Source organism: Rhincodon typus, chromosome 2, assembly GCF_021869965.1.
Source record: "Rhincodon typus isolate 14 chromosome 2, sRhiTyp1.1, whole genome shotgun sequence".
NCBI lineage: Eukaryota > Metazoa > Chordata > Chondrichthyes > Orectolobiformes > Rhincodontidae > Rhincodon > Rhincodon typus.
Window position 1 is genome coordinate 81,450,427 of NC_063333.1, and position 24,923 is coordinate 81,475,349.

Consider the following 24,923-nt stretch of genomic DNA (forward strand, 5'->3'; position numbering starts at 1 on the left):
GTGGGAAGCTAAGGAAAAAATTGCAGGACCCTTGGAGAAACTTGTATCATCAACAGCCACAGTGAGTTTTTGGAAGACTGGAGGTTGGCTAATATTGTGCTATTATTTAAGAAAGGCTGCAAGGAAAAGCCAGGGAACTACAGACCCTGGTGAGCCTAACATCAATAGTGGGTAATTTATTGGAGGGGATTCTGAGAGATAGGACCCATATGCATTTGTAAAGGCAAGGACTGATTTGGGATAGTCAGCGTAGCTTGGTATGTGAGAAATTGTGTCTCACCATTTTGATTGAGTTTTTTGAAGAGGTGACTAAGAAGATAAATGAGGGCAGTGTGGTAGACATTGTTTACATGGACTTTAGCAAGGTCTTCGACAAGCTACCACATGATAGACTGATTAGTGAGGTTAGATCACATGGAATCCAGGGACAGCTAGCCAAGTGAATATAAAATTGGCTTGATGATAGGAGACAGAGGGTGGTGGTAGAGAGTTGTTTTTCTGACTGGAGGCCTGTGACAGGCAGCATGTCATGAGGATCAGTGCTGGGTGCATTGTTGTACATCATTTATATAAATAATTTGGATGACAATATAGGAGCCATGGTTAGTGAGCGTGCAGACGACATCAAAATTGGTGGTATAGTGGACAATGAAGAAGGTAATCTAAGAGTGTAAAAATATCTTGATCAACTGGGCCAGTGGGCTGAAGAATGGCAAATGGAGTTTAATTCAGATAAATGCAAGGTGTTGCATTTTAGTAACACGAACCAGGGCAGGGCTTACACAGTTAATGGTAGGGCCTTGAGCACGGTTGTTGAACAGAGAGACTTAAGGGTGCAGGTACATCATTCCTTGAAAGTTGTATTACTTCAGCATATCTAGAATCTTGATAAGCCTGCTTCCTCAACATTTACAGTGCATCTCTCTCCATTGTACCTTGGTGGTTCCTATTTAACAATTGATTTTTTAAAAATGCTTGCATCAAATTGTCACTTACTTATACTGATAAAACATATGAAGAACCCATTCCCACTTTCTGCATTGCAGTCTATGTCCTGACCCTGTCCCACACAACTTCCTGGGCTCTAATTAAATCCCATCTTCATGCTTCATGTCTGCTGCTACACCAAATCTACTCATCTTTACTGTCTCCTAAGTTCTCCTTACAAACAAACAACAGGCAGAATTTTCCCTTCCTTTGTGTAGTTTGGACAATGGTGAGAAAATTGGGAAAATGAGTCAAGAATGAAAAAAGGTCAGAATCTCGTCTTTGAGGAACTATTTTCTAATTTTTCCCTTAAACTTTAAAAAATGACTTCACAGTCTTGTTATTGAGCAGCAAATGTCTTATTCCCATGCATTTACAACTCATTAATACCCCAACCAGGCCTTATTTATAAGTTCCTTCCAATTCTCCCTCCTTTCCCAAGAAACCAGATGGCACAAATCCTGAACGTGAAGTCAGAGTGGGTACCTGGTGGCTACATGACTGTTGTATCTTCCCCACAATGTCCCTGCATGCTCCATGGCTGCCATGCTCCTTGTCCCTTCATCCAGGTGAATCAGCATCAGCAAACCATCAGCTTCACCATATGATTGTACTTACTCGTGGACCAACTCTCACACCATTTCAGCCCTTCAACATTTTGCTTTGGAGCCAGGGATATCTACCATGTTTCTACCATGTCACTTTGTGCATGCAGATATTCATCTCAAGCATCTGAACGTTCTCAGCTTCATTTTTTTTAATGCTCACGCACTCTGTGCTTACTTGGAGGCTGCATTCTTTTTAGCACAGAGGAAGTGTGGCAGCTTGCCATGGTGGGTAGTGCTGAATAGTCAAGGGGATGGTGAACAGTCAATGAGATGTCACTGTACAATACCTGGCTATGTCAGTGCCAGACCTGCAGCATGTGCCAGGAGCCTAGCTAGCACCCACTGCATGTGACAAACAGAAAGGGAAGGACTGAGTATGCTAGAAATCGATGAAGAACAATGCGTGGTGATGCAGAAGAACTAGTGAGACACCACAGCGCATGAAAGCTTTTGTATGGGCATGATTTGATTTGATTTGAGTTATTGTAGTCATGTGTACCCAAGTACAGTGAAAAGCTTTGTTGCGAGCAGCACAAGCAGATCATGGCAAGCAAGGACATACAGAACGTAGGATGCTTGGACAGAGTGAGGCAATTCATCAGTCTAATAATGGCAGGGAAGAAGCTGTTCTTGAACCTGCTAGTGCGTGTTTTCAAGCTTCTGCATCTTCTGCCTGACAGGAGAGATTGGAGGAGAGCATTACTGGGATGAGAGGGATCTTTGATGATGTTGGCAGCCTTTCCACTACAATGAGAAGTGTAAGTAGAGTCCATGGGTGGAAGGTTGGCTTCTGTGATGGTCTGGGCCGTGCACACAACCTTCTGTAGTTTCTTACAGTCCTGGGCAAAGCAGTTGCCATACCAGGCTGTTATGCACCTGGACGGTAGGCTTTCAATGGTGTATCTGTAGAAGTTGGTGAGGGTCCTTATGGACATGCTACCTTTCCTGAGCTGCCTGAGGAAGAAGAGGCATTGTTGTGCCTTCTTGATCATCGCATCGACATGGGAAGTCCACGCCAGGTTGTCAGTTATCGTCACTCCTAGGAACTTGATGCTCTCAACCCTCTCAAACTCAGCTCCATTGATGTGGATAGGGGTGTGTTGTCCTCCTTTCTTTCTGAAGTCAATGATCGGTTCCTTTCTTCTGCTGACACTGAGAGAGAGGTTGTTATCATTGCTCCACATCACCAAGCTCTCTACCTCTTTTCTGTATTCTGACTCCACGTTATCTGATATCCGTCCTGCCATGGTGGTGCCGTCAGCAAATCTGTGGGTGATGTTCAGTCAGAATTTGACTAGACAGTCGTGGGTGTAAAGGGAGTACAGTGGGAGGCTGAGGACACATCCCTGGGGGGCTCCAGTGTTAAGTGTTATTGTGGAGGAGGTGCAGTTACCTATCCTCATTGATTGTGGTCTGTGGGTCAGAAAGCTGAGGATCCAGTTGCAGAGGGCAGAACTGAGACCAAGGTCACGCAGTTTTGAGATCAGTCTGGAGGTGATAATGTTTTTGAAATTGGAGCTGTAATCAATGAGCAGGAGTCTGATGGAGTTGTCCTTGTTGTCCAAATGTTCCATGGATGACTGCAGGGCTAGGGAAATGGCATCCACTGCAGACCTGTTACATCAGTAGGCAAATTGCAGGGGATCAAAGCCGGCTGGGGGGCTCGAGTTGATGTGGATGATGACCAGCCTCTCAAAGCACATCATGACTATGGAGGTCAGAGCCACTGGGCAGTAGTCATTAAGATACATTTCATGTGGTTTCCTTGGTACCTGGGTGATGGCAGTTTCCTTGAAGCAAGTAGGGATTCTGGCTTGTAGGATGGATAGGTTGAAGATGTCAGTGAATACCTCCACCAGCTGATCCGTACAGGTCTAAATGTATGGCTGGGGACTCTCTCCGGGCCTTTCACTTTCCTCGGTTCGTCTCCCAGGAAGACCAATCTGACATCTGCAACAGTAATGGAGGGATGCATAGAAAGCATTGAGCGCATATGGGAGGGGTGTGTTTTTATCTGCTTCTTGTGTCTTGCTCTGCTTCATTTTATATCCTATTATGCTGTTTAGGCCTTGCCGTAGGCAGCAGGTGTCCATACGGTTGGTTTGAGCCTCTAACTTGGTCCAGTACCATCTCTTGGCATTTCTGATGGTTTTGCAGAGGTCATATCTGGATTTTCTGTACAGGACTGGGTCATCTTGCAGGCTGCCCACCTGGTCTTTAGTTGGCAGTGGATTTCTCAGTTCATCCACGGTTTCCTGTTGGGGAACTCTCGGATTGACGTCTTTGGCACACAGTCCTCTATGTATTTGCTAATGAAGTCCCTGGCAATGGTGGCATACTCATTTCGGTTTCCTACTGAACACTTGAACAGGGTCCAGTCCACGAATTCCAAGTAGTCTCAGAGATGTTCTTCTGCTGCCTCGGACCAGCATTGTACAACTTACTGAGAAGGGTCCTCCCATTTCAGCTTCTGCTTGTAGGGTGGGAGGAGGAACACAGCACCATGATCTGATTTTCCAAAGTGTGGATGGGGAATTTGATGGTTGTGTAGCAGTGGTTCAGAGTGTTCAGTCCTCTAGTGGGGCAAGTGACACGTTGGTGGTATTTTGGCATCACCCCTTTGAGATTGGCCTGGTTGAAATTGCCAGCCACGATGAACAAGGCCTCAGGGATTTTCATCTCCAGAGTGTTAGTGGCAGTGCAAATTTCATCCAGAGCATTCTTCACGTCTGTATGCAATAGTGAGTTGTATTCCTCGAGCCTCAGTGAGACGATTATGTGTTGGGTGAGGTGGAGTAGTAGTGATCCTGAGTGCAAGGTAGCACAGGTAGGTTGGGAAATTGTGGAACACAGAAGATTATAACCTTCCTGCCTGGAATGGGCACTCCTCTTAACTAAGGACATAGCGTTTACATGGGCCACTATCTGGGCCCAGGCTAGTTGGATGTGGTGGCATGGCCACATTTGTGAGTAACAGGAAAATGACTGCTCTGTTGCTTGCTAGTACCTTCAGGTCCCTGTCAATGAAGAGGGGTTTGAGCTTCAGAATCATAGAATCCCTACAGTGTGGAAACAGGCCACACCAACACTCCAAAAAACATCCCATCCAGACCCAAACCTCTACCTATCCGCGTAACCCCACATTTCTCATGGCTAACCCACCTAACCTGCACATCCCTGGAGACTACAGACAATTTAGTACGGTCAATCTGCCTAACCTGCATATCTTTGGACTTTCAGGGCTGTGTGCTCAATGCCAACGGTTGTGCACCATAGTTTAGGGGCAATTCCTGACCTAGAGTATCTGAAATGCTGCACAGTTGATCTTTAAATACAACCCTTGAGATGTAAAAGCTGGAAAGAGAAACCGAAAGAACTGCAGATGCTGTAAATCAGGAACAAAAACAGAAGTTGCTGGAAAAACTCAGCTGTTCTGGCAGAATGTGTGAAGAAAAATCAGAGTTAACATTTCGGGTCCACTGACACTTCCTCAGAATTGATGGTAGCTAGGAAAATGTTAGTTTATATGCAGAAGTTAGTGAGGGGTGAAGGGGTAAAGAGTAAATGATAAGTGGGGATAGAGCCCAAAGAGAGAGAAGAGCAGTTGGACAGACTAAAGAGTGAATAACGATCAGGCTGGGAGGGTGAATAGTTGTTAATGGAGACTGTTATTGACTAAAAACAGGTGGTGTGCAATGGCAGGCTATGTGGTAACAAGGCCTGGTGTGTGGGGTAGGGGGCTGGGACATGGGAGAGTTTAGACCATAAAATTATTGAACTCTATATTGAGTCCAGAGGGCGGTAGGGTCACTAAGTGGAAAATGAGGTGGTGCTTATCCAGCTTGCATTGAGCTTCACTGGAACATTGTAGCAAGCCAGAGACAGAGATTTTGGCCAAGAAACAGGGTGGTGTGGTAAAGTGGCAGGCAACAGGTAGCTCAGGGACAAAAACAAAGTTGCTGGAAAAGCTCAGCAAGTCTGGCAGCATCTGTGAAGGAGAAAACAGAGTTAACATTTTAGGTCTGGTGACCCTTCCTCAGAACAGGTGGCTCAGGGTTTTTGTTGCAAGGAGAATGTAGATGTGCTGTGATGCAGTGACCCAGTCTACACTTCGTTTCGCCGATGTAAAGGAGACCACATTGTGAGCAGAGAATGCAGTAGACTAGATTCTGGGAAGTGGAAATGAAGTATTACTTCACCTGGATGGTATGTTTGCGCTCTTGGATACTGGGGAGGGAGGAAGTAAATGAGCAGGTGTTGCACCTTTGCCGGTTACAGGGGAAGGTGCCATGGGGCTGTGGGTTCGAAGGGGGGTGGTGGCGGTGGTGGTGGGGGAGCAGTTTGAGGGTGAAGGAAGAGTGGACCACGGTGTCCCAGAGGGAGCAGTCCCTGCAGAAGGTGGTCAAGGAAGGGGAGGCAAGTACATGTCTGGTGTTGGCATCTCGCTGGAGGTGGAGGAAATGGCATCTGATGATCTTCTGGATGTGGATGCTGGTGGGATGGTAGGTAAGGACAAGGGGAACCATATCGCTGTTGTGGGAGGGAAGAGAGGAAATGAGGGCAGAAGTGCGGGAGATGGGTCGGACCCAGTTAAGGGCCTTGTTGACAAGGGTGCTCTGGAATCCTCGGTTGAGGAAGAAGGTGGACATTTCAGAGGCTCCCTTTTCAAAATTGGCCTCATCTGAACATATGTGATGGAGACGGAGGAACGGAGAGAATGGAACGGAGTCTTTACAGGAAACAGCATGTGAGGTTGTATCATCCAGGTAGCTGTGGGAGTCAGTGGGTTTATCATGGATATTAGTGGCCAGTTTAAAGTTTTAGCAAAGATCTCGGGTTGTGAGTGAGGTTGTTGACTTGCTTGCCGAGCTGGCTTGTTCTCATTCAGACGTTTCATCACCGTGCTAGGTAACATCATCAGTGAGACCTCCGATGAAGTGATGTTGTCCTATTCGGCTTGGAATTTATACTTTCCGGTCTGTTATGGTGAGTAGTGTCATTTCCGGTTCTGTTCTGTAAGGTTTGTATATGGGGTCCAATTCTATATGTTTATTGATTGCATTATGTGTTGAGAACCACGCCTCTAGGAATTCCCGTGTGTGTCTATGTTTGGCTTGGGCTACTATGGTTACATTGCACCAGTTAAACTGATGGCCTACATTGTCTGAGTGTACTGCTATTAAGGAGAGTTCATCTTGCCATTTTGCTGCTAGCTGATCTTCATGTATTCTGATGGCTAGTTTCCTTCCTGTGTGTCCGATGTAATGTTTGTGGCAGTCATTGCATGGTATTTTGTAAACCCACGTTGGTTCTGCATGTTGTGGGAGTGTAAACACTCACAAGGATTAAGGACCCCTCTCTGATGCTTCATCGGAGACTCCACTGACTACATCACCTAGCATGGTGATGAAATGTCTGAACAAAAACAAGCTAGCTCAGCGAGCAAGTCAACAACCTTATTAGTGGCCAGTCTATCCGTGGAGATGGAAACAGAGATGTTGAGGAAGGGAAGGGAGGAGTCAGAGACAGACCAGTTGAAAGTGAGGGCAGGGTAGAAATTTGAAGCAAAATTGATGATCTTTTCCAATTGCGGACAAGAGAGGCAAGATGCACCGATGACATCACCAATACATGATTGGTTGGGCCAAAATGTTTTCCTCCCCTGTAATGTATGTTTCTGTAATTCATTCATTTAATGAGAACAGTTACCCAGAGTGACTTGCAGAGATTCATTAACAGGTGAGACTCGTGTTCACAAAACACAATGACAGCACTGAAATTGAAATTAAAGAAATGCCTCGTCCGATTTCAGTTGGCAAATTGCTGACTTTAACTTTTACCTAAACAACAAATCCTGCTATCATTTGTCAAAAGATAAACTTTAACTGCAAGATGGAGATTATGCAGTTTGGGTGCAGAGGAAACATTAAAAATCCAGTTTTGATTCAATAGTTCCATAACAAACAACTTTTAAATTGACTATCAATTGTCTTTAATCATTGGATTTTGTTAGTATGCATTCAAATCTGTGAACTATTGATGTTTAGCTTTATTCCGTTACACTGATGTAATGATTTTTTAAATTTCACTGAATTATACCATTTTAAAACAATAAAACAGAACCATTTAACCCAGTTACAGAAATATGCCAGTATTTTAGCTCTGTTAGATTTCTTCTAACCTTATACCATTTAATTCTAACTTACTTTCAAATGCATCAATAATATTCATAAGCAGTCCATCTTAACAGCTTCCACCTTGTCACTGCTTTAGCTAAACAATTCCCTCATGGATTTTTTTTTTAAATCAGTGACTTTCTTATATTTATGACTCCCTGTTTTGAACAACTTCAAGTGGATATATCCTCTTTGCTTACCCTATCAATTTCTTTCATAATTTCAAGGATTTTATTAGGACTTTCTACAGAACAGACAGCATAGTAGTGGAGCAGTGGTTAGCACTGCTGTCTCACTGTACCAGGCACCTGGGTTCAATTCCAACTTTGGCTGACTGTCTGTGTGGTGTTTGCATGTTCTCCCCATGTCTGTGTGGGTTTCCTCAGGGTAGTCTGAAGATTTGTGGGTTAGGGGATTGGATGTACAGGCTAGGTAAATGTGGGGTTACTGGGATAGTGTGGGTGGAGGTTTTTCCAGAGTGTTGATGGATCAAATGGCTCTATTTGCACAGTGAGGGTTCTGTGGCTCTAATATCCCAAGGAAGGGTCACCAGACCCGAAATGTCAACTCTGTTTTTTCCTTCACAAATGCTGCCAGACCTGCTGAGCTTTTCCAGCAACTTTGTTTTGGTTCTTGATATCCTGCTTGTTCAGTGTTTCTCTGTAGTTCTTGGTTCTGGTATCCTGCCTTTTCTGTCCTACTCTCACACACACACACAATACATTAATGGAAGGGTGCAGTTGATGCATTTGTCCACAAATCAAGGGGCTGTAGACATTACAGTAGTGAGACTACATCAATTTTCGACATCATTCACTTTTCAGCTGTTGGGTCCTTTCTACGTCCAGTACACAATCTGTACCTACTCTAAGGAGTCGCTCTGCTGAAAAGTTAACTCACTTGGCTGGATGTCTAGTTTGCAAAACCGAGTGACCACCATAAGCATTGGCTCAATTCCCACACTGGCTTACATTCCCCTGAAGATCCCGTCTTTCCCAACTTGTCCGTTACCCAAGTTATGGTGGCCCTCAGGTTAAAAATCACCAAGCACGCCCCCAACCCTGTTGTCTCTCTATGATGAAAGAACAGCCCTCTGAGACTGTGGTGACTTTACCTGTACAATCATCAAAAAAAAGGCAAAGTCCACAGCCTATGAAAAATGAGGAGATAGTTTATACCAGACATTGTCAATCAATTGAAAAGCAGAGATATTCGAAGATACGTTCCAAATTATTTACATTACAATAGTGAATAATAAAATAAAAACCAATTAAATTTGTGTTATCCGCACTGTAGTAACTGGATTTCGCCACCAACCAGAATGATACACCCTCTGCTCACAACAAACCATGTACATTTTAAACATTTTGACTTTCTGTTGAGGGTGATATTCTGATTTAAGACTATTAACTTATGTTTTCATGCTTTGTACTTCTTTCTTCTTTAGCCACAGGGTGTGCGGCTGAGCTGCTCACAAAATGCAAAAAATACATCTCCGCAGAAAGCCATAATGTGGCGCATGCCAAGTGCAGAGCAGAACTTATTTAAATGTTACACATTTCTTTTTGTACCATTAATGGGGATTTAGTTATCAGATGCTTTACTCGTTTTATAAAAGACATCTTTGTGTTTATTACTGACAGCTATTTCTCTCCGAGACACTCAAATGCACCACTATATAAATCAATTCACATTCTTCTACCTGTTGTTGTTGCCATTGTAGTAACTCCCTAGCAAATGGCATTTTTATTTACTGGCACACCCAAGTCCATTGAGTGCGGGATAACACAAATTCTACTCTTTGTTGGAGCACCTGTGACTGATAATTCAAAACCGAACAGGCAATAACCAATTATGTGCTACTTGAACATCTGAGGAAAAATACACAAAGTTTCCATTAATATAAAAAAAATCACATTTTTTGAACAACATTTCAGCAAATTGCACTTGTATGTGCAATCTTAAAACAAAGCGAATGGCAGCATCCTCTGATTAAAATTTTCATTTTCAAAGTTGACATGTACAGATAAATATGCTTGGGACGTGTTATAGTTACAATAGCAGAGTACCAGATGAAACTCACACCAATGCCATTGGAAATCAGTTTGGCAATATTCATATTAATGCTGAACTTGTGCATGGACAAGTGCATGATAGGCTCCCTCTTTACTGAGGAGCTGGTTATGATTTCCCTTTTCCACAACTTGACCGTTCTGTATCACAGCTATAATGTCAGCATTTTGGATTGTTGACAACCGGTGGGCAATGATGATGCAGGTTCGACCCTGCCTGGCTTTATCCAAGGCCTGCTGGACAATCTGTGAAAAGATAAAGAATGCAAATGTTGGGTTCGACTTTCAAAAATGGTAATACAATTGTAGCAAAAATGCTCACCTTGTAAAAGATTATCAATGCCAACTTGCTAGCATTTTGTTTTAAAAAAGGATGATCATATAATTCAAAGTACAGCTGCCTCAAGATAATCTGATTTTCACTAGTAGCACATACAAGTCATGACTTGTGCACATCAGACCTGGTTGGAGAAGGTCCAATGCTGCCAAAGTCCTTGGAGAAGTAGGACACCCTATTAGAAATAGTCCCAGGGCATTTGGGGAAAGTCTGCTGATATTTGCATGAAATAACTGCCCTGGAGAGAAACAGGTCGCTGTGGGACTGTTAAAATCCATACACTCATTAAAACTGGCAAAACGGCTATTAGAGGAGCTGTCGAAAAGGGTTTCAGAGTTGTCAAACAGAGTTGTTAAGCTGCAAAAACATTTAAAGCTGTTGCTATTTAAATATTTCACAATCATAGTAGGTGGCCTGTCATTTCATATTTTAATTGACAACTCCAAGTTGGTGTAAGTTCTTTGAAGTGGGGCACTATGAATCTTGATGCTAGTTTTTAAAAGGGATTAAAGGAAGCTAAATGTTGTGAATTTTACCAAATACAGTAGTTTATTTTGACATTGACATAAAAGGCACTGAAGAACTTTATGTTCCCCATTTCAACATAGATCCTGATGTCTGTCCATGGAGGATACAGGGTAATTCGGCTTGGTGGGCGTAAGGACATAGGTGGTTTATGGAAAAAAAAAGGGTGACATGAATTGGTACTATCTTGGCATGCGGCTAGAAAGGGCATGGGGTATGTGGGGAGCATAGATTGATATGGAGGATATGAGAGACCTTGGACATGGGTATTTAGGGTTAGGCTGGTATGGAGGTAATGAAATGGATCGGGATGAGTTGTGGGCATGAGGTCACATGAGCTGGCATGGGAAGTGATGTTCAGGGTGAGGGATGAGGATTAGAGAAATGATGTGTTTTATTGCCTTTTCTTCCCTTACCTTGATAAAGTGCTAGCAAACTGGTGTAGGCCTTCTACTCAGCACAGCCCTGCACAGAGCAAGCTCCAAAGGGTTTCTGGGTCATCTGCCAAGATTCCCAATTTTTATCCCCCAAACTCCCAGGATACTTTATCTCGTCAGGTTTTCAGTGCAGAACATTGACCTGACTTCATGTTACTAACCCAGGAATGAAAGTTTAGTCCTAATATTGCAAAGTCAGGTTCATTTACCATGAAGAACCAGATACCCTGAGGCTTGAATGATTTAAACTATTTAAAGTTTAATCTGCTCAAAAGCAAGTTAAATAATTATGTTACCCAGTTAATACAGATGATAAATCAAGATAATAACCTTTTCACTTTCATTGTCCAGGGCAGATGTTGCTTCATCAAGGAGTAGGATCTTTGGTTTACGTACAAGGGCTCGAGCAATGGCTATTCTTTGTTTTTGACCACCAGAAAGTTGTGTTCCTTTATCTCCTACTCGAGTGTTGTACCCCTATACAGAAAGAGATCCTTTAAATTGACACAATTGAGGGCAATTGTAACTAATCTTTATTGGCAATCTTTATCAATGATCACAAGATCCCTACAGATGAAGGCAAGTATCTGGCCCAATTTAACTCATTCATGTTACATTCCCACATTGCTGCATCCAATTGCTTCTTAAATTATTCCAGGATTTTTGAATTCACAAATCTGTCCTGCAAGTTCATTCAAAGAACTGATCAAACTCTTTAAGCTAAATTATTCAAGGCACTTGATTCCCTGGCTCCCCACCCAATCCCCATGGCTAAAAGATTGAGGGAGCCCACTGAGGAAAATACCATCTGTCCTGTAGCCAATTAATGGTTAGTTAGCTGAAAAGAGGCTGGAAGCAGGACTTGCTCTTTGTAATCATTACAAACAAGCAAAGAGGAAAAAGTTCCGTAGATGGTTCAACAATATCTTTGACTAAGAATGCAAACTTTGACACTGGGTCTGGAAGTCCATTGGTGACATTGTGCCCTGTGAATAAGTTTTTTGACATTACTTCCTTTGCTTCTTAAAATTTGAGGTCATTGGACCTGTTAAAAATAATAAATAATTATTATACGAGTGAGAAAAGTAATTTAAAAAAAAGAAACCAACAAATTATTAAATATATTACAGTATGTTGATCATATGTTTTGAAATGGAACACATGAGAACCATTGTATTGTAAAAATTATACAAAATACTTGATTAACAAAGTCTATATCTATCTCATTTTGGAATAACACTACCTGCTTCAATAGGTGTGAAATGTTCATATACGTACAGTGTATTATATGTGATTTATAACTCAAATATTCTTCATTTCTTCAATTATGCTAAAGCCGAATTTCTTCAGAAGACTTCATGCACACAGAGATACCAAGTTCCAAAGAGAAAAGTAAGAAGAAGAACTTAAAAGCTGTGTGCATGAATAGAAAACTATGTACATATGCAATGTGACATGACAACAGGGCTCCCTCAATCTTTTAGCCATGGGGATCGGTTGGGGAGCCAGGGAATGTGATCATCAAATTCTTTCTCTTTAAGATGAATTTGAGCAGATAATGGCACAGGTTCTGTGATGGTAGTTGTTGTATTATTGTATAGTTTCTGGATCAGACAGGCAGTGTACCTTCAAGACAGTTACATGAAATCACAACATAAGATGTTCAGGTATACAGTTATATATCTCATCTTCGGTTGTGTTTTCAGTGCAGTAGAGTCAGTGTGGACAGTTATGTCTATGTAATAAACAACAGCATGAGTCAGCACAGAACCTAGACCATGGATAAGTCTGAGATATTATATCAATGTAAATAGTCGGTATAGCTAATAAACTTCAAGATAACCATCTCGACAAGAACCCAAGATAACAAGGTGTAGAGCTGGATGAACACAGCAGGCCAAGCAGCATCAGAGGAGCAGGAAGGCTGACGTTTCGGGCCTAGACCCTTCTTCAGAAATGGGGGAGGGGAAGGGGGTTCTAAAATAAATAGGGAGAGAGGGGGAGGCGGAGAGAAGATGGATAGAGGAGAGGATAGATGGAGAGGAGACAGACGGGTCAAAGAGGCGGGGATGGAGCCAGTAAAGGTGAGTGTAGGTGGGGAGGTAGGGAGGAGATAGGTCAGTCCAGGGAGGACGGACAGGTCAAGGGGGCGGGATGAGGTTAGTAGGTAGGAGATGGGAGTGGGGCTTGGGGTGGGAGAAAGGGATAGGTGGGAGGAAGGACAGGTTAGGGAGGCGGGGAAGAACCCAGTCTGTTTGCATATTTTAGATGAGCCATATGTAGGGCAGGACACAGTGGTGTTTGACACAAGAAACTACAACAGTAGTGACTGTAAAACTGTCTACTTTTGTCACTTTCATTCCATTGAATTGCTAAAAACTTTGAGAGTCTGAGTACATTCAGCAAGAAAAACATTTAAAAGTTATATGCTTCTCCTGTGGTGCAAACCCAATCTGTAATTAATAGAAATATACGAACTGATCAGAAGTTCCACTCTTATATTGTTAGTCTTGCAGAAGTGTTTGAAAAAATTGTACCTTGTTGAATAAGGTGTAACTTGATTTTCAATGATGTTTCAAATTTATAATTGCTGCTAAATACCCTCAGTGGTCTTGGAAGATAATTTAAATTGGTGGAATATCAAATTTCACCATAATGATAAAAAGAAAATTTTTTTTAAGCTTTTCCTTCCTTGAACGTCTATCTTAATCCAAACATGATTGCTATTTAGTGAATGAAAATTTCAATTAAACGTGAAAAATATTAGGTTAGGTATTTTTATCTGAAAGTAGAAATTGCTGGAAAAGCTCAGCAGGTCTGGCAGCGTCTGTGGAGAGAAATCAGAGTTAATGTTTCGGATTGAGTGACCCTTCCTCAAAACTAGTTTTTATTAAATATTTTTATCTGATTGTTAACATCACTGCTGCTGCACGCTAAGACATCCCCTTGACCTGATGCCAGATTTAAATGGCTGTTGGGAAGAGGGAAAACCATGCCTCAGAGGTCACTAAATCATTTTTGGCAGCTTTAATTGAGGCTAAAGGTAAGTGTTGACATTCCACAGCTGACTACAAATCCTACTCCCTTGCTTCTGGATCAAGGAAGCTTCTCTGACTTTCTGGGTGAGAGAAAAAAAAACAATGTATGGCCAAACTGTATGAGAAAACTGTAGATAGTATTGGAATTCTAACTTTCCAGCAATTTAAACAAGCTAATCCTCCAAAAATTAAGTTAGTGATGTCTGTATCACATTTTGTTACAAAGGTGCACATCTAATAATTAAATATTTTGAGTACTTCGTTAACACAGTTGAATAGAATGACACAAAGACAAGGACATAGTCTAAGCACAATTTGCCTTGTGTCTATTGAACACTGTGTCAGATTCTGTTCACAGATGCACTTGTACCTGTTAACTTGAAAACTATTTTACCCTTAAAAGCAAAGGCAACATTTGATAGTCTATATTTTGTGACTGTAGGTCATTCCAAAGCTGCTTCCAGTCAATAAAAGATCTTGGAAGTGTAGGACAGGGTTTTCCCTTCCTAGAAGTGATGGGACAAATAGTGGAAAGGGCAAATAATGGGGCGGATTTGCAGAAGAGCTCATCGTCCCTTTCTGCCGCCTCAGCAAACAAGTTCTGGGTGCAAATGCCAATGGCAACCTTCCTGAACTGTTACCAATTAAGGCACAAAAACACTAATTAAATACCAATACTAAGGTCCTAAATCCACACTGAGATTATTATCTATGTTTTACTGGTGGTGTGATGAAAAAAATACCATGCGTGATTTGGTGATGGGAAAAAGAGACCATCAAGTGTGTCAGAGCATTTCTGTATGTAAACAAAAATAATTAACTGCTTTCCTTCCAGGTAAGAAAACTGGCTACTTCAGTCCTGTTTCCATGATTATGGGAATCAACCAATGGGCTAGAGGCAAAACCCAATGAATATTTTGATTTTAAAAGAGTAGGAAAGTCGCTGCAAGGAAATGCGGGTGGCCTGCTTGCAGCTTGGGAAAGGGAGAGGGGTCTATTTGTCCCCATCTGGGGATAATTGTTGGTATGGATGCGGGTTGAACACAGCCACCTTTTTATTCCAGTCTCCTCACAATGATCCACTCTGCGATGCTCCCAAACCCCACCAAAAAAATCACAGCTTTATGCTGTTGCAGGACGTTATTGCTGTACAGCAAAGACCTCCATAAAGTCTCTCCAACTCCCCATGGGTGCCTGACTCTCATGCACCAATAGCTTAAGGCTGTGCAGATCTTCAAGATGAACTCAATATGCTACAAAACCTGCCCCTTAGCATCACAGTGACTGATTTGTGCTCACTCTGATGGGGTCTCTTGCTGGTGAAAAGGTTAGTCGCTGTGGTTACTGTTTTAATGTAGGAATGTAACAGCCAAATTACACACAGCCAGCTCCATTTAATGTGAGAATAACCAAATAATCAATTACTTGTTATGAATGAAGGATAAACATTGGCCAAGGCCAAGGACATTAGGGATAATTGCCCTACTCTTCTTCAAAAGTAGTACCTTGGAAATTTTTACATGCAACCAAGAGGATTGACAAAACCTTGACTTAGGGTCTTATCCAAAAACAGTGGGTGGAATTTTTAACATCCACTGAATGAAATGGGGAATGGCAAGGCAGTTGGGGAGCTATTGGGAGAATGGAAACACTGAGGAATAAAGAGTCTGATTTTCCACACAGGATTTCAACAGTTATTGGGAATCTCGCTCGTGAACGGCACAGGCGTTATTTGCATGCTTTAGTTTCTCATGAACATCTGATCTTGCCTCAATTACATGCAGGGCAGGTTCCAATTTTTCCGGGCAGTGGAGAGAAACTAGATGACATCAAGTCTCAACGTGAAAATCAGAGCAATTACCTAGCATCTTCTCTAAGAATCCAACTTGGCCAGCATTCCCCAACATCTCATGGGCAGCAGCTGCTCACACTGCATCCACAGAATTCTGCATTGGTCGTGCACCTGACTCAGCACATTATCATACACACTCACACTTCAATATTGCACTTTGGAGTTCACTGGCATCCTACTTTATATTGTTGCTGCCTGGCTACTTAGTACATGGGGACAGGAACCCATCTCATGCATCAAAACATGGTATGTTTCAGGGTTTTTATATTGCTTTCTTAGCACTCACTCATTTTGCACCTACATGGATGGTCACATCATCTCGGTTGTGCCTTGCCTTTTTGGGCACTGCCACTTCATTCAGAATTTGCTGGCTCACAGTACTTGCCTTGCCTTATAGTGCAGACAAAGCCAGGCAGCTTGTTATGTTTGCCAGCAATGATCAGTCAAGGAGGTAGACATATTGCTGAATGGCATTGTGCTACATTAATGGCATACCTGAAACAGCTTCAAACAAATGGCCATGTCTCAATGATTATTGGAAGCAGTCCTCAGTCAAGTCCAGAGGTTTGTTGTTGGTCAGACAGTACCGCAATAGTTAGTCACAGGCATTGTCCAATATCAGTCCAGGGGCTTGGATACAATCTGTTAGCCACTGGATAATCAAGGTCAAGGGTTCTGCATAATTACAGTCTGGTGAGTGAGTCACGGTCAGTCCTGCAGGTCCAGTTCAACCAGTCCAGGGATTAGCGGGAAGTCAGTTTAGGGAACTGTGCAAAGATCAGTCAGGATATGGTCAGACATCACTCAAAGCTGACCATCCAAGTTAATCAAGGGGTTGTGTCATGGCCAGTCCAAGGGCTATGTTCACCGAAAGTCAAGGGGTCATTATCAGAGGCCAGTGCTGTGGTAAGGACTTTAGGGAAACCAACTACGGAATTGGAGGCAGCCGCATGCTAAGTAAGATGCAGAGGAGATAATAATTGTGAATGGGAGTAACTCAACATAGCACGGTGGGAGACTATAAAAGCTAAGTAAGGCACAGGAGTACGGCGCTATTGAATGTTCACTAATGCCCTGGCTTTGATGGGGAAACAGGATATCACAATGTTTGACACGATAAAGCAGTAGGTCTGGAGCTCAGGGGGTCAAGTGAGGAGTAAAGTGTTGAACAAAAAATTTGAGTGGCAATGTGGGGGAAGCTGACACCTGATGAGCTTGGCAGCAAACCAAGGCAGAAAGGAACATGAAACTTTAAGGGGCCAGCTAGATTGACACGCTGAACTTGCAACTCACTCCATGAAGTGCTACCTGTGTTACCTTCCATCCGCATGCGAATCATAAATGTGAAATGGAAATGAATGTTAGCTACCAGTGCTTTGTCTGTACAGTGCTATCAACCATGGGCAGCATGAGTGGAGTAACTGAGCTTTATTTGTGTGAGAGAGTGGCGTCAACATCTGAGTAATCTGATGGCCATCAAGGGCATTAATCGGGCCTCACAATGTACGGATAAAAGATATCTGGAATTAAAAGTGAGAAACTATGTCAATTAAAAACCCTGACCACAAGTAGCCATGTCACTAATTGTTACATATTGCAAGGGCTGGGGGGACAAGAAGAGAGAGAGAGAGTGTGTGTGAGAGAGAGACACACTACCACACTTGCAATCTCCTACATTATGTTCAAATATTATGTATGTGCATTACAGCTGCTGAATGATCACATAATAATTTATTTAATTATTTAAATTAACAATCAGCTGCTTTATTTCTGATTTTCCACAAAAATGCTGGTTGGAACCACCACCACCCCACCCCCCACCACCCATGGATCCTGACACTGAAGCTGTTGTCACCCACATCTATGTTTGCTGCACCATGAACATCCACACAAACTGATAAGGAACTCATGCACCTGGAAACCCAGGACTGACAGTAACCTCCAGGCAATATGGAGCAGCCACGTAACACAAAGTTTCCTGCAAAAGGTGTCTTCCTGTTGTGGAGAAAGTGCAGGAGTCCCATGGTCATTCTTATTTGTTGGAATGTCCTTCAGATGAAAGAGGGGCAGTGGCAGCAAGATTGTCATCTGCAGTAGTGTTGGAGGTGCAGGGAGCTACACTCTGTACAGAGGTAGCAGTAAGAACACCACAACATGAGGCCCAGTGTACGTGCAATACAATACCTTCTTCCAGTGGGGCCGCCGGGGCCGTACAATAGGTCCTGAAGATGAGCTGCCCATGTGGCACAGCCCCGTGACAGCACCGTACAGACAAAGCACCACTTGCATAGTTTGTGTTTGACAACTGAAGGTTACAACCGTGATATATGATGGATGACAAGGATCTGATGATGAGGATCTGTGAGAGCTACAGCATTGTTCCGAGTAAGAAAATGAGGATGTTCATCGGAAACAATATCACCTTCACCATCCTACAGTGTAACACCATCACCTGCAGGGACCATTACAGGATTAACATTTGGTAAGTGCTTTCAACGGAACGGAGTTGGGTGAAGTCATCATTTACTGATTGTAAAAGCTGCAAAGGAAAGCATCACCTGTTTAATCCCAACTGCAAATGCACCTTACCAGTTTGTTCTTTTTGTTTTTCCTGTTGTTCCAAAAATGTTAGCTGTACAAACCAATAGAAGCCTTCACAACATCTGATACCCCCACATTCAATCATGACAATGTTTTATGTTTGTATCGACACTCAGAAAAAATTAGCCATCCTTCAGACAGGGTTAAAACATGGTAGGCACTAAGGATGGGTACCTACCCAGGCATGCCTGGAGTGTCCCGAGAGGAGGTTTCTATAATGTGGTGCCTTCTTCTGCTGGATGCTTACTAGCATCATCTTGTCACTTTGTGAGGAAGGTTCACCTGGAGAGAGTCAAAGTCCCTCGTCCCTATGTCACCTTGCTGTTGGTGTTGAACACCAATCGCAAAAGCGATGAAGTGCAGGTCTGCATGCATCTTCAGCAGCTAATGACTATTCTATTGGCTCTCCATGGCAGCCATTAACCTGTCTGCTAACAGGCCAGAGCCAGAATTATACAGATGATATTGGTGGACTCTTCCAACCTTTGATCTAGTTTCCCTAGTATTAAGAAAGAAGTTTGCCTGCTGCCCCTGCGTCAGTTTGCTCATGTTGACAAAGTTATTAATGGCCAACAAAAACGGAAGTTGCTGAAAAAGCTCAGCAGGTCTGGCAGCATCCGTGAAGAAAATATCAAAGTTAATGTTTTGGGTCCGATGACCCTTCCTCAGAACTCCCCCCGTGCTGAGGAAGGGTTACCAGACCTGAAACGTTTACTCTGATTTTTTTCTTCACAGCCTCTGCCAGACCCGCTGAGCTTTCCTAGCAACTTCTGTTTTTATTACTGACTTACAGCATCCACAGTTCCTTCGGTTTTTATTAATGGCCAACACCATGCAGGCCTCTCCTACCCGAGACTGAGCAAGGGTCTGGACTCCAGCAGTACGCACAGTGCCAGTGGACTGGGCATTTCTTCCTTGGCCAACTGGAGAGATATGCCAGTAATGTGCTCACTACGACGTCCTCCCAACTCTAATCTGGTTCACTTACCCACCGAGATGTCAGCATCTGAGCTGTGAAGAGTGCAGGAGACAGCCTGTTCTGTGTATCCTCTGACAGGTCCGTGCCTTCTGGCACAGAGGTGAAGGAAATGCTATTGACAGGAAAAGCTGGTCTCTTCATGGTGGAGGCTGGCAGGGACGCAAGTTCTTGCAAAAAGCATGACAGGGAATGAGTTAGGAAACGCGGTAGAAATTTAGGTATGTAAAGAATACATTCACAGTGCTGGGACTGGGAAGGCAGCACAGCACAACGATTCTTGGTCACCAAGGCATAAAGCTTTTGCCATCATCACATCAGTGGTCATGGATCTCTCGTGGTAGGGCAAGAATTCTCTCTGCATAGCAGGTGAGCAGATAAATGTCAGGCAGCCTACTACCCACCTTTTCCCTCACTGCCCTACCATGGGCCATTATCTCCTGGCATGAGACAAGGTCAGGATTTGTGTGAGATGAAAGTGACTGGCACAGCTGCTGCACTGGTGCAAGTTGAGGAAAGTTGGTGAGGTATCTGAAGTCAACGAGGGTGTGCTAAGTTAATGGTTTTGGGGGAATGGGGTGTGTTTGAGGGAAGATGCTGCTTATAACACTGGGAGCGGTAGACCATGAATCTTGGTGAGCACAGTAAGGGAATTACAAGTGAATGTGAGTTTAGAAAAGAGAAGATGATGGCATTTAAACTTGTGGAGTGCAGAAAGTCATTAATCTACTAATTGCATGGCTGGGCAATCCTTACCATGGACACCACACTGATCCAGGTAGCAACTTCAGACCAGGCTGGGAGGTTCTGGTGCTGTGCTCTCCTCTGGTGATCCTAAGGATTGACATCCCTCCTCTCCATCCACCAGGATCTCTAGGTTCCTATCAACAAACTTTTCTCCGTCAGCCATTTCTGGTGCGATTGTTCATAAACATGAACCATGAAGGACTATTTCTGGCTTGCAGCATTCAAACTGGTGCTCAGCTGGAGTTTAAGTATGACACTGGTGGCAAGAAACCACAGACCATCCTCACAGCTGAACATTCCTGCACCACTGCTGGGCACAAGATGGTGTGAGAACAGCTCTGTGGAAGCATGGTGGATGCTTAAGGTGAGTATCATATAATTGCATGAGAGCTCACAGAGAGAAACTCTCCATAACACTCACTGACATCAACAATTAGCCAAATTTTTGAAAAATCCAGTCCATTATCTCCAACAGAGAATCATTTCCTGAGTCGTGAACTCCAAGTGTCAATCCAGATTTCCACCCTCAAAGCTTAGGGTGGGATTTGAACCCACAATCTTCAGCTTTTGAGGAGCAGTTGCTACCATCTGAACTAGAGCTAGCAGTCAGTATGAGCTGAGAGTGACCTTTCTTGACATCAAAGCATCATTTGAGTATGACATCAAGAAGCCCCAGCAAAACTGGAGTCATTAGGAATCGGGGGAAAGCTCGTAGGCGGTGAGTCATATCTAGCATGAGGGAAAATGTTTGTGTTAGTTGAAGTTCAATCATCTCAGCCCCTTGAGATGAGTTTATCAGGGAAGTGTGCCAGGGCCAACAACTTTCTGCTGCTTCATTAATGACTCTCCTTCCTTCATAAGGTCAGAAGCGGAAATGTTTGCTGATGATTACACAATGTTCAACACCATTTATGAGTTCTCAGGTGCTGAAGCAATCTGTGTCCATCTGTAGCAAGATCAAGACAACGTTCAGGCCTGGGTTGCTAAGTGGCAAATAACATTTGTCCCATACAAGTGGCAGGTAATGACCACTTGCAACAAGGGAGAATCTAACTGTTGCCCCTTGATGTTCAATTGTCTTATATCATGTAATCTTCCACTATCAACATCCTGGGGATTAGCATTGAGCAGAAACTAAACTGGATTGGCTACATAGATAGTGTTGCAACAAAAACAGGTGAGGAATTCTGCAGCAACAATTCACCTCCTTATTCCTCAATGCCTGCCCACTGTTCACAAGGCACAAATCAGGAGTGTGATGGAACACGCTGCACTTGGCTCATTGGTTGCAGTTCCAATACCAGTCAAGAAGCTTGCTGGCATCTAGGACAAAACAGCCCATTTGTTTGGCAGTCCATCCACCAACTTCAACTTTCAATCCCGAAACCACTGATGCTGTTCTAACTCAAGGCTCCTTTGTCAGCACCTTCCAACTTGTCATCAGTTCCAGCTTGAAGGATAAGTGGAACAGAAGCAGGGACACACCATTACCTGCAAGTTCTCCTCTAAGCCACATAGCATCCTGACTTGGATCTTGATTGCCATTCCTTCACTCCTGGTCCAAAATGCTGGAACTTCCTACCTAACAGTACTGTGGGTGTTCCTGCAGCCAAGGATGGTTAAAGAAAGCAGCTCACAATTACCTTCTCCTGGACAAAGTGATGAGTAATAGATGCTGACCTAGCCAACAATGTCAACATCCCAAAAATAAATACAAAAAAACTCTCTTGGAATTAAGTCAAGTAAATAATTAATAACACTTTCATCCATCCGTTTTCAAAGAAGGAGTGAAATAATGATATTGTATCAATAAAGCAGCAGAGGAATACACTAATGTTATACAGTCATAGAGTCCTACAGCACAGAGACAGGCCCATTGACCCAAACCGGTCCATGCTGACCAAAATGTCCATCCACCCTAAGCCCATTTCCCTGCACTTGGCCCATATCCTTCCAAACCTTTCCTATCCATGTATTTGTCCAAATGCCTTTTAAATGTTGTTTATGTACCCGCCTCAACCACCTCCGCTAGCAGCTCATTCCATATGTATTCCACCCTCTGTGTAAAAAAGTTGCCCCTTAGGTTCCCATGTATTCTTTCCCCACTACCTGAAACTGATGCCCTCAAGTCCTTATTCCCCAAACCTGGGGAAAAGGCTGAGTGCATTAACCCAATTCATGCCTCTCATGATCTTATACACTTCTATAAGATCCCCCTTCGGTGTCTTATGCTCGGAAGATAAAATTCCTATCTTGTGCAACCTTTCCCTATAACTCAGTCCCTCGAGTCCTGGCAACATCCTTGTAAATTTCTTCTGTACTCTTTCCAGTTTAATAACATCTTTCCCATATCAAGGTGACCAAAACTGAACACAATACTCCAAGTGTGACCTCACCAATGTCATGTACAACTGCATCATAACTTTCCAACTTCTATACACAATATCCTGACTGATCAAGGCCAAGGTGTCAAAAGCTTTCTTCACTGCCCTGTCTACCTGTGACTCCAATTTCAGAGAACCGTGCACCTGAACTCTAAGGCCCCTCTGTTCCACTACACTGCTTAAGGCCCTAACATTCACAATGAAACTCCTACCTTGATTTGACTTTCTAAAATGCAACACCTCGCACATCTCTATATTAAACTCCATTTGTCATTTCTCGACCCACTTCCCCAGCTGATCAAGATCCTGCTGCAATTTCTGATAACCTTCCTCACTGTCCATGATATGCCTATTTTAGTGTCAAACTTACTAATCATGCCTTGTACATTCTCATCCAAATCATCAGTATAAGTAACAAACAGCAATGGGCCCAGCACCGAACCCTGAGGCACACCACTAGTCACAGGTCTCCTGTCAGACAAGCATCCTTCCAGTATTACCCTCTGTTTCGTACCATCAAGCCAACTGTGTGTCTAATTTGCCAGCTCTCCCTGGCTTCCATGTGATCTAACCTTCCAGAACAGCCTACCATGTGAAACCTTATCAAAGGCCTTACTGAAATCCATACAGACTACATGCACTGCCCTGTCTTCAGCAACCTTCCTGGTCACTTCATCAAAGAACTCTAATAAATTTACGAGGCATTATCTCCCATGTACAAAGCCATGCTGACTACTCTTAACCAAACTCCGTCTTTCTAAATGCATGTATATCTTATCCCTCAGAATCTTCTCAAGTAACTTACCTACCACAGATGTTAAGCTTACTGGACTGTAATTCCCAGGTTTTTCTTTGCAGCCCTTCTTGAATAAAGGCACAACATTTGCTACCCTCCAGTCCTCTGGGACTTCACCCGTTGCTAACGACAACGCAAATATATCAGCCAGGGCCCCTGTAATTTCTTCCCTCACCTCTTGCAGGGTTAGTAACTCATTTACTATAAAATACTCATTTGGTAGCACAGAACTTTGGGCACTTACAAATTCAGTCATTTAGCATTTAATTTCTTAATTATGCTTATATATTTGTGTTTATGTGTATGTAAACTTCTTATTTAATATGTGGAAATGTATTAAAATATTAAAGATTGCGTGCCTGCACCATCATTAAAAAGATATATAAATGTGGACTTACTTCAGGCAAGCTTTGTATGAAATTGTGAATATTAGCTGCTTTTGCAGCCTCTTCAATCTCTTCTTGAGTTACAGTTTTGCTGTTGTCACCATATTCTATATTTTCAGCAATGCTACAGTCAAAGAGTATGGGCTCCTGTGATACGATTCCAATCTGTTGTCTCAACCAAGACAAGGCGAGACATTTACAATCTTTCCCATCTACCAACTGGAAAAGACAATATGATGCAGTGAATTCAAACTATACATGCTGAAAAAGTGCATGAAATACTTCCCTGATTACTATATGCATAACTAATTTATTCTATGAAGAGTAGTCTTATTAATCCACACTTACTTCCAATACGATTTCATCTTGCATGATGGCAGGTTATAATGTACTGTAGTCAGTAAAAATAATGAAACATACACACAAACACAAGCACCATATCATCATTATTTCTTGAAGACTGGGATTTGGTTCCAGGAGTGCAGCACCTTTCTATTTCCCTGTTCAAGGTGCCATGTTTCACTTATAGGTGTAGACAGGTTACTTTATTGCAAATGTGTACATCTTGAATGGTTAATATCAGTGAATGAGAACTCTGGAAGAGTGCAAGGACTGTACTTGCATTGCTGGAAGAATAAACAGGATATAAAAAGCCAACAATTTTTCAGTTAAAAACACTGTGAAGTCTCGGTTGTATTCTTATTATATGGATGCGAGAGCTGGTGCATCAGAAAGGTTGATAACGACAGTTGTCGACAGCTGATGAGTTAATGAGAAGAATACAGTGACTGTGGTGAACCACTGACCTATATACTGAACACATGGCTTGGACAAGAATCACCTATTATTCAGAAGGTTCAAGAGTGATAACTGTAATGATTTTAAGAATAACAACAACTGGATGGACCGTTTTATGGACCGACCTACAAACTTACATGGAACAAGATGCAAAAAGAGGACCAAGAAGGTACTGGATAGACAATGTCAAGAATAATTTGCTA

General features: G+C 42.8%; 1 protein-coding gene across 1 annotated transcript in view; it reads right to left on the bottom strand.

Moving 5' to 3' along the window:
• Positions 1 to 7,641: 7,641 nt before the first annotated feature.
• The window catches only part of LOC109915228 (ATP-dependent translocase ABCB1-like), a 91,958-nt gene continuing 74,676 nt past the window's right edge, over positions 7,642 to 24,923 (bottom strand). Inside the window, exons 26-28 of the mRNA XM_048611749.1 lie at positions 23,935 to 24,141; positions 11,473 to 11,619; positions 7,642 to 10,089 (exon numbers count right to left, since the gene is read on the bottom strand). Coding sequence (XP_048467706.1) covers positions 9,892 to 10,089; positions 11,473 to 11,619; positions 23,935 to 24,141 — 552 coding nt within the window. The 3' untranslated portion in view covers positions 7,642 to 9,891. The remainder of the gene's footprint in view (positions 10,090 to 11,472; positions 11,620 to 23,934; positions 24,142 to 24,923) is intronic.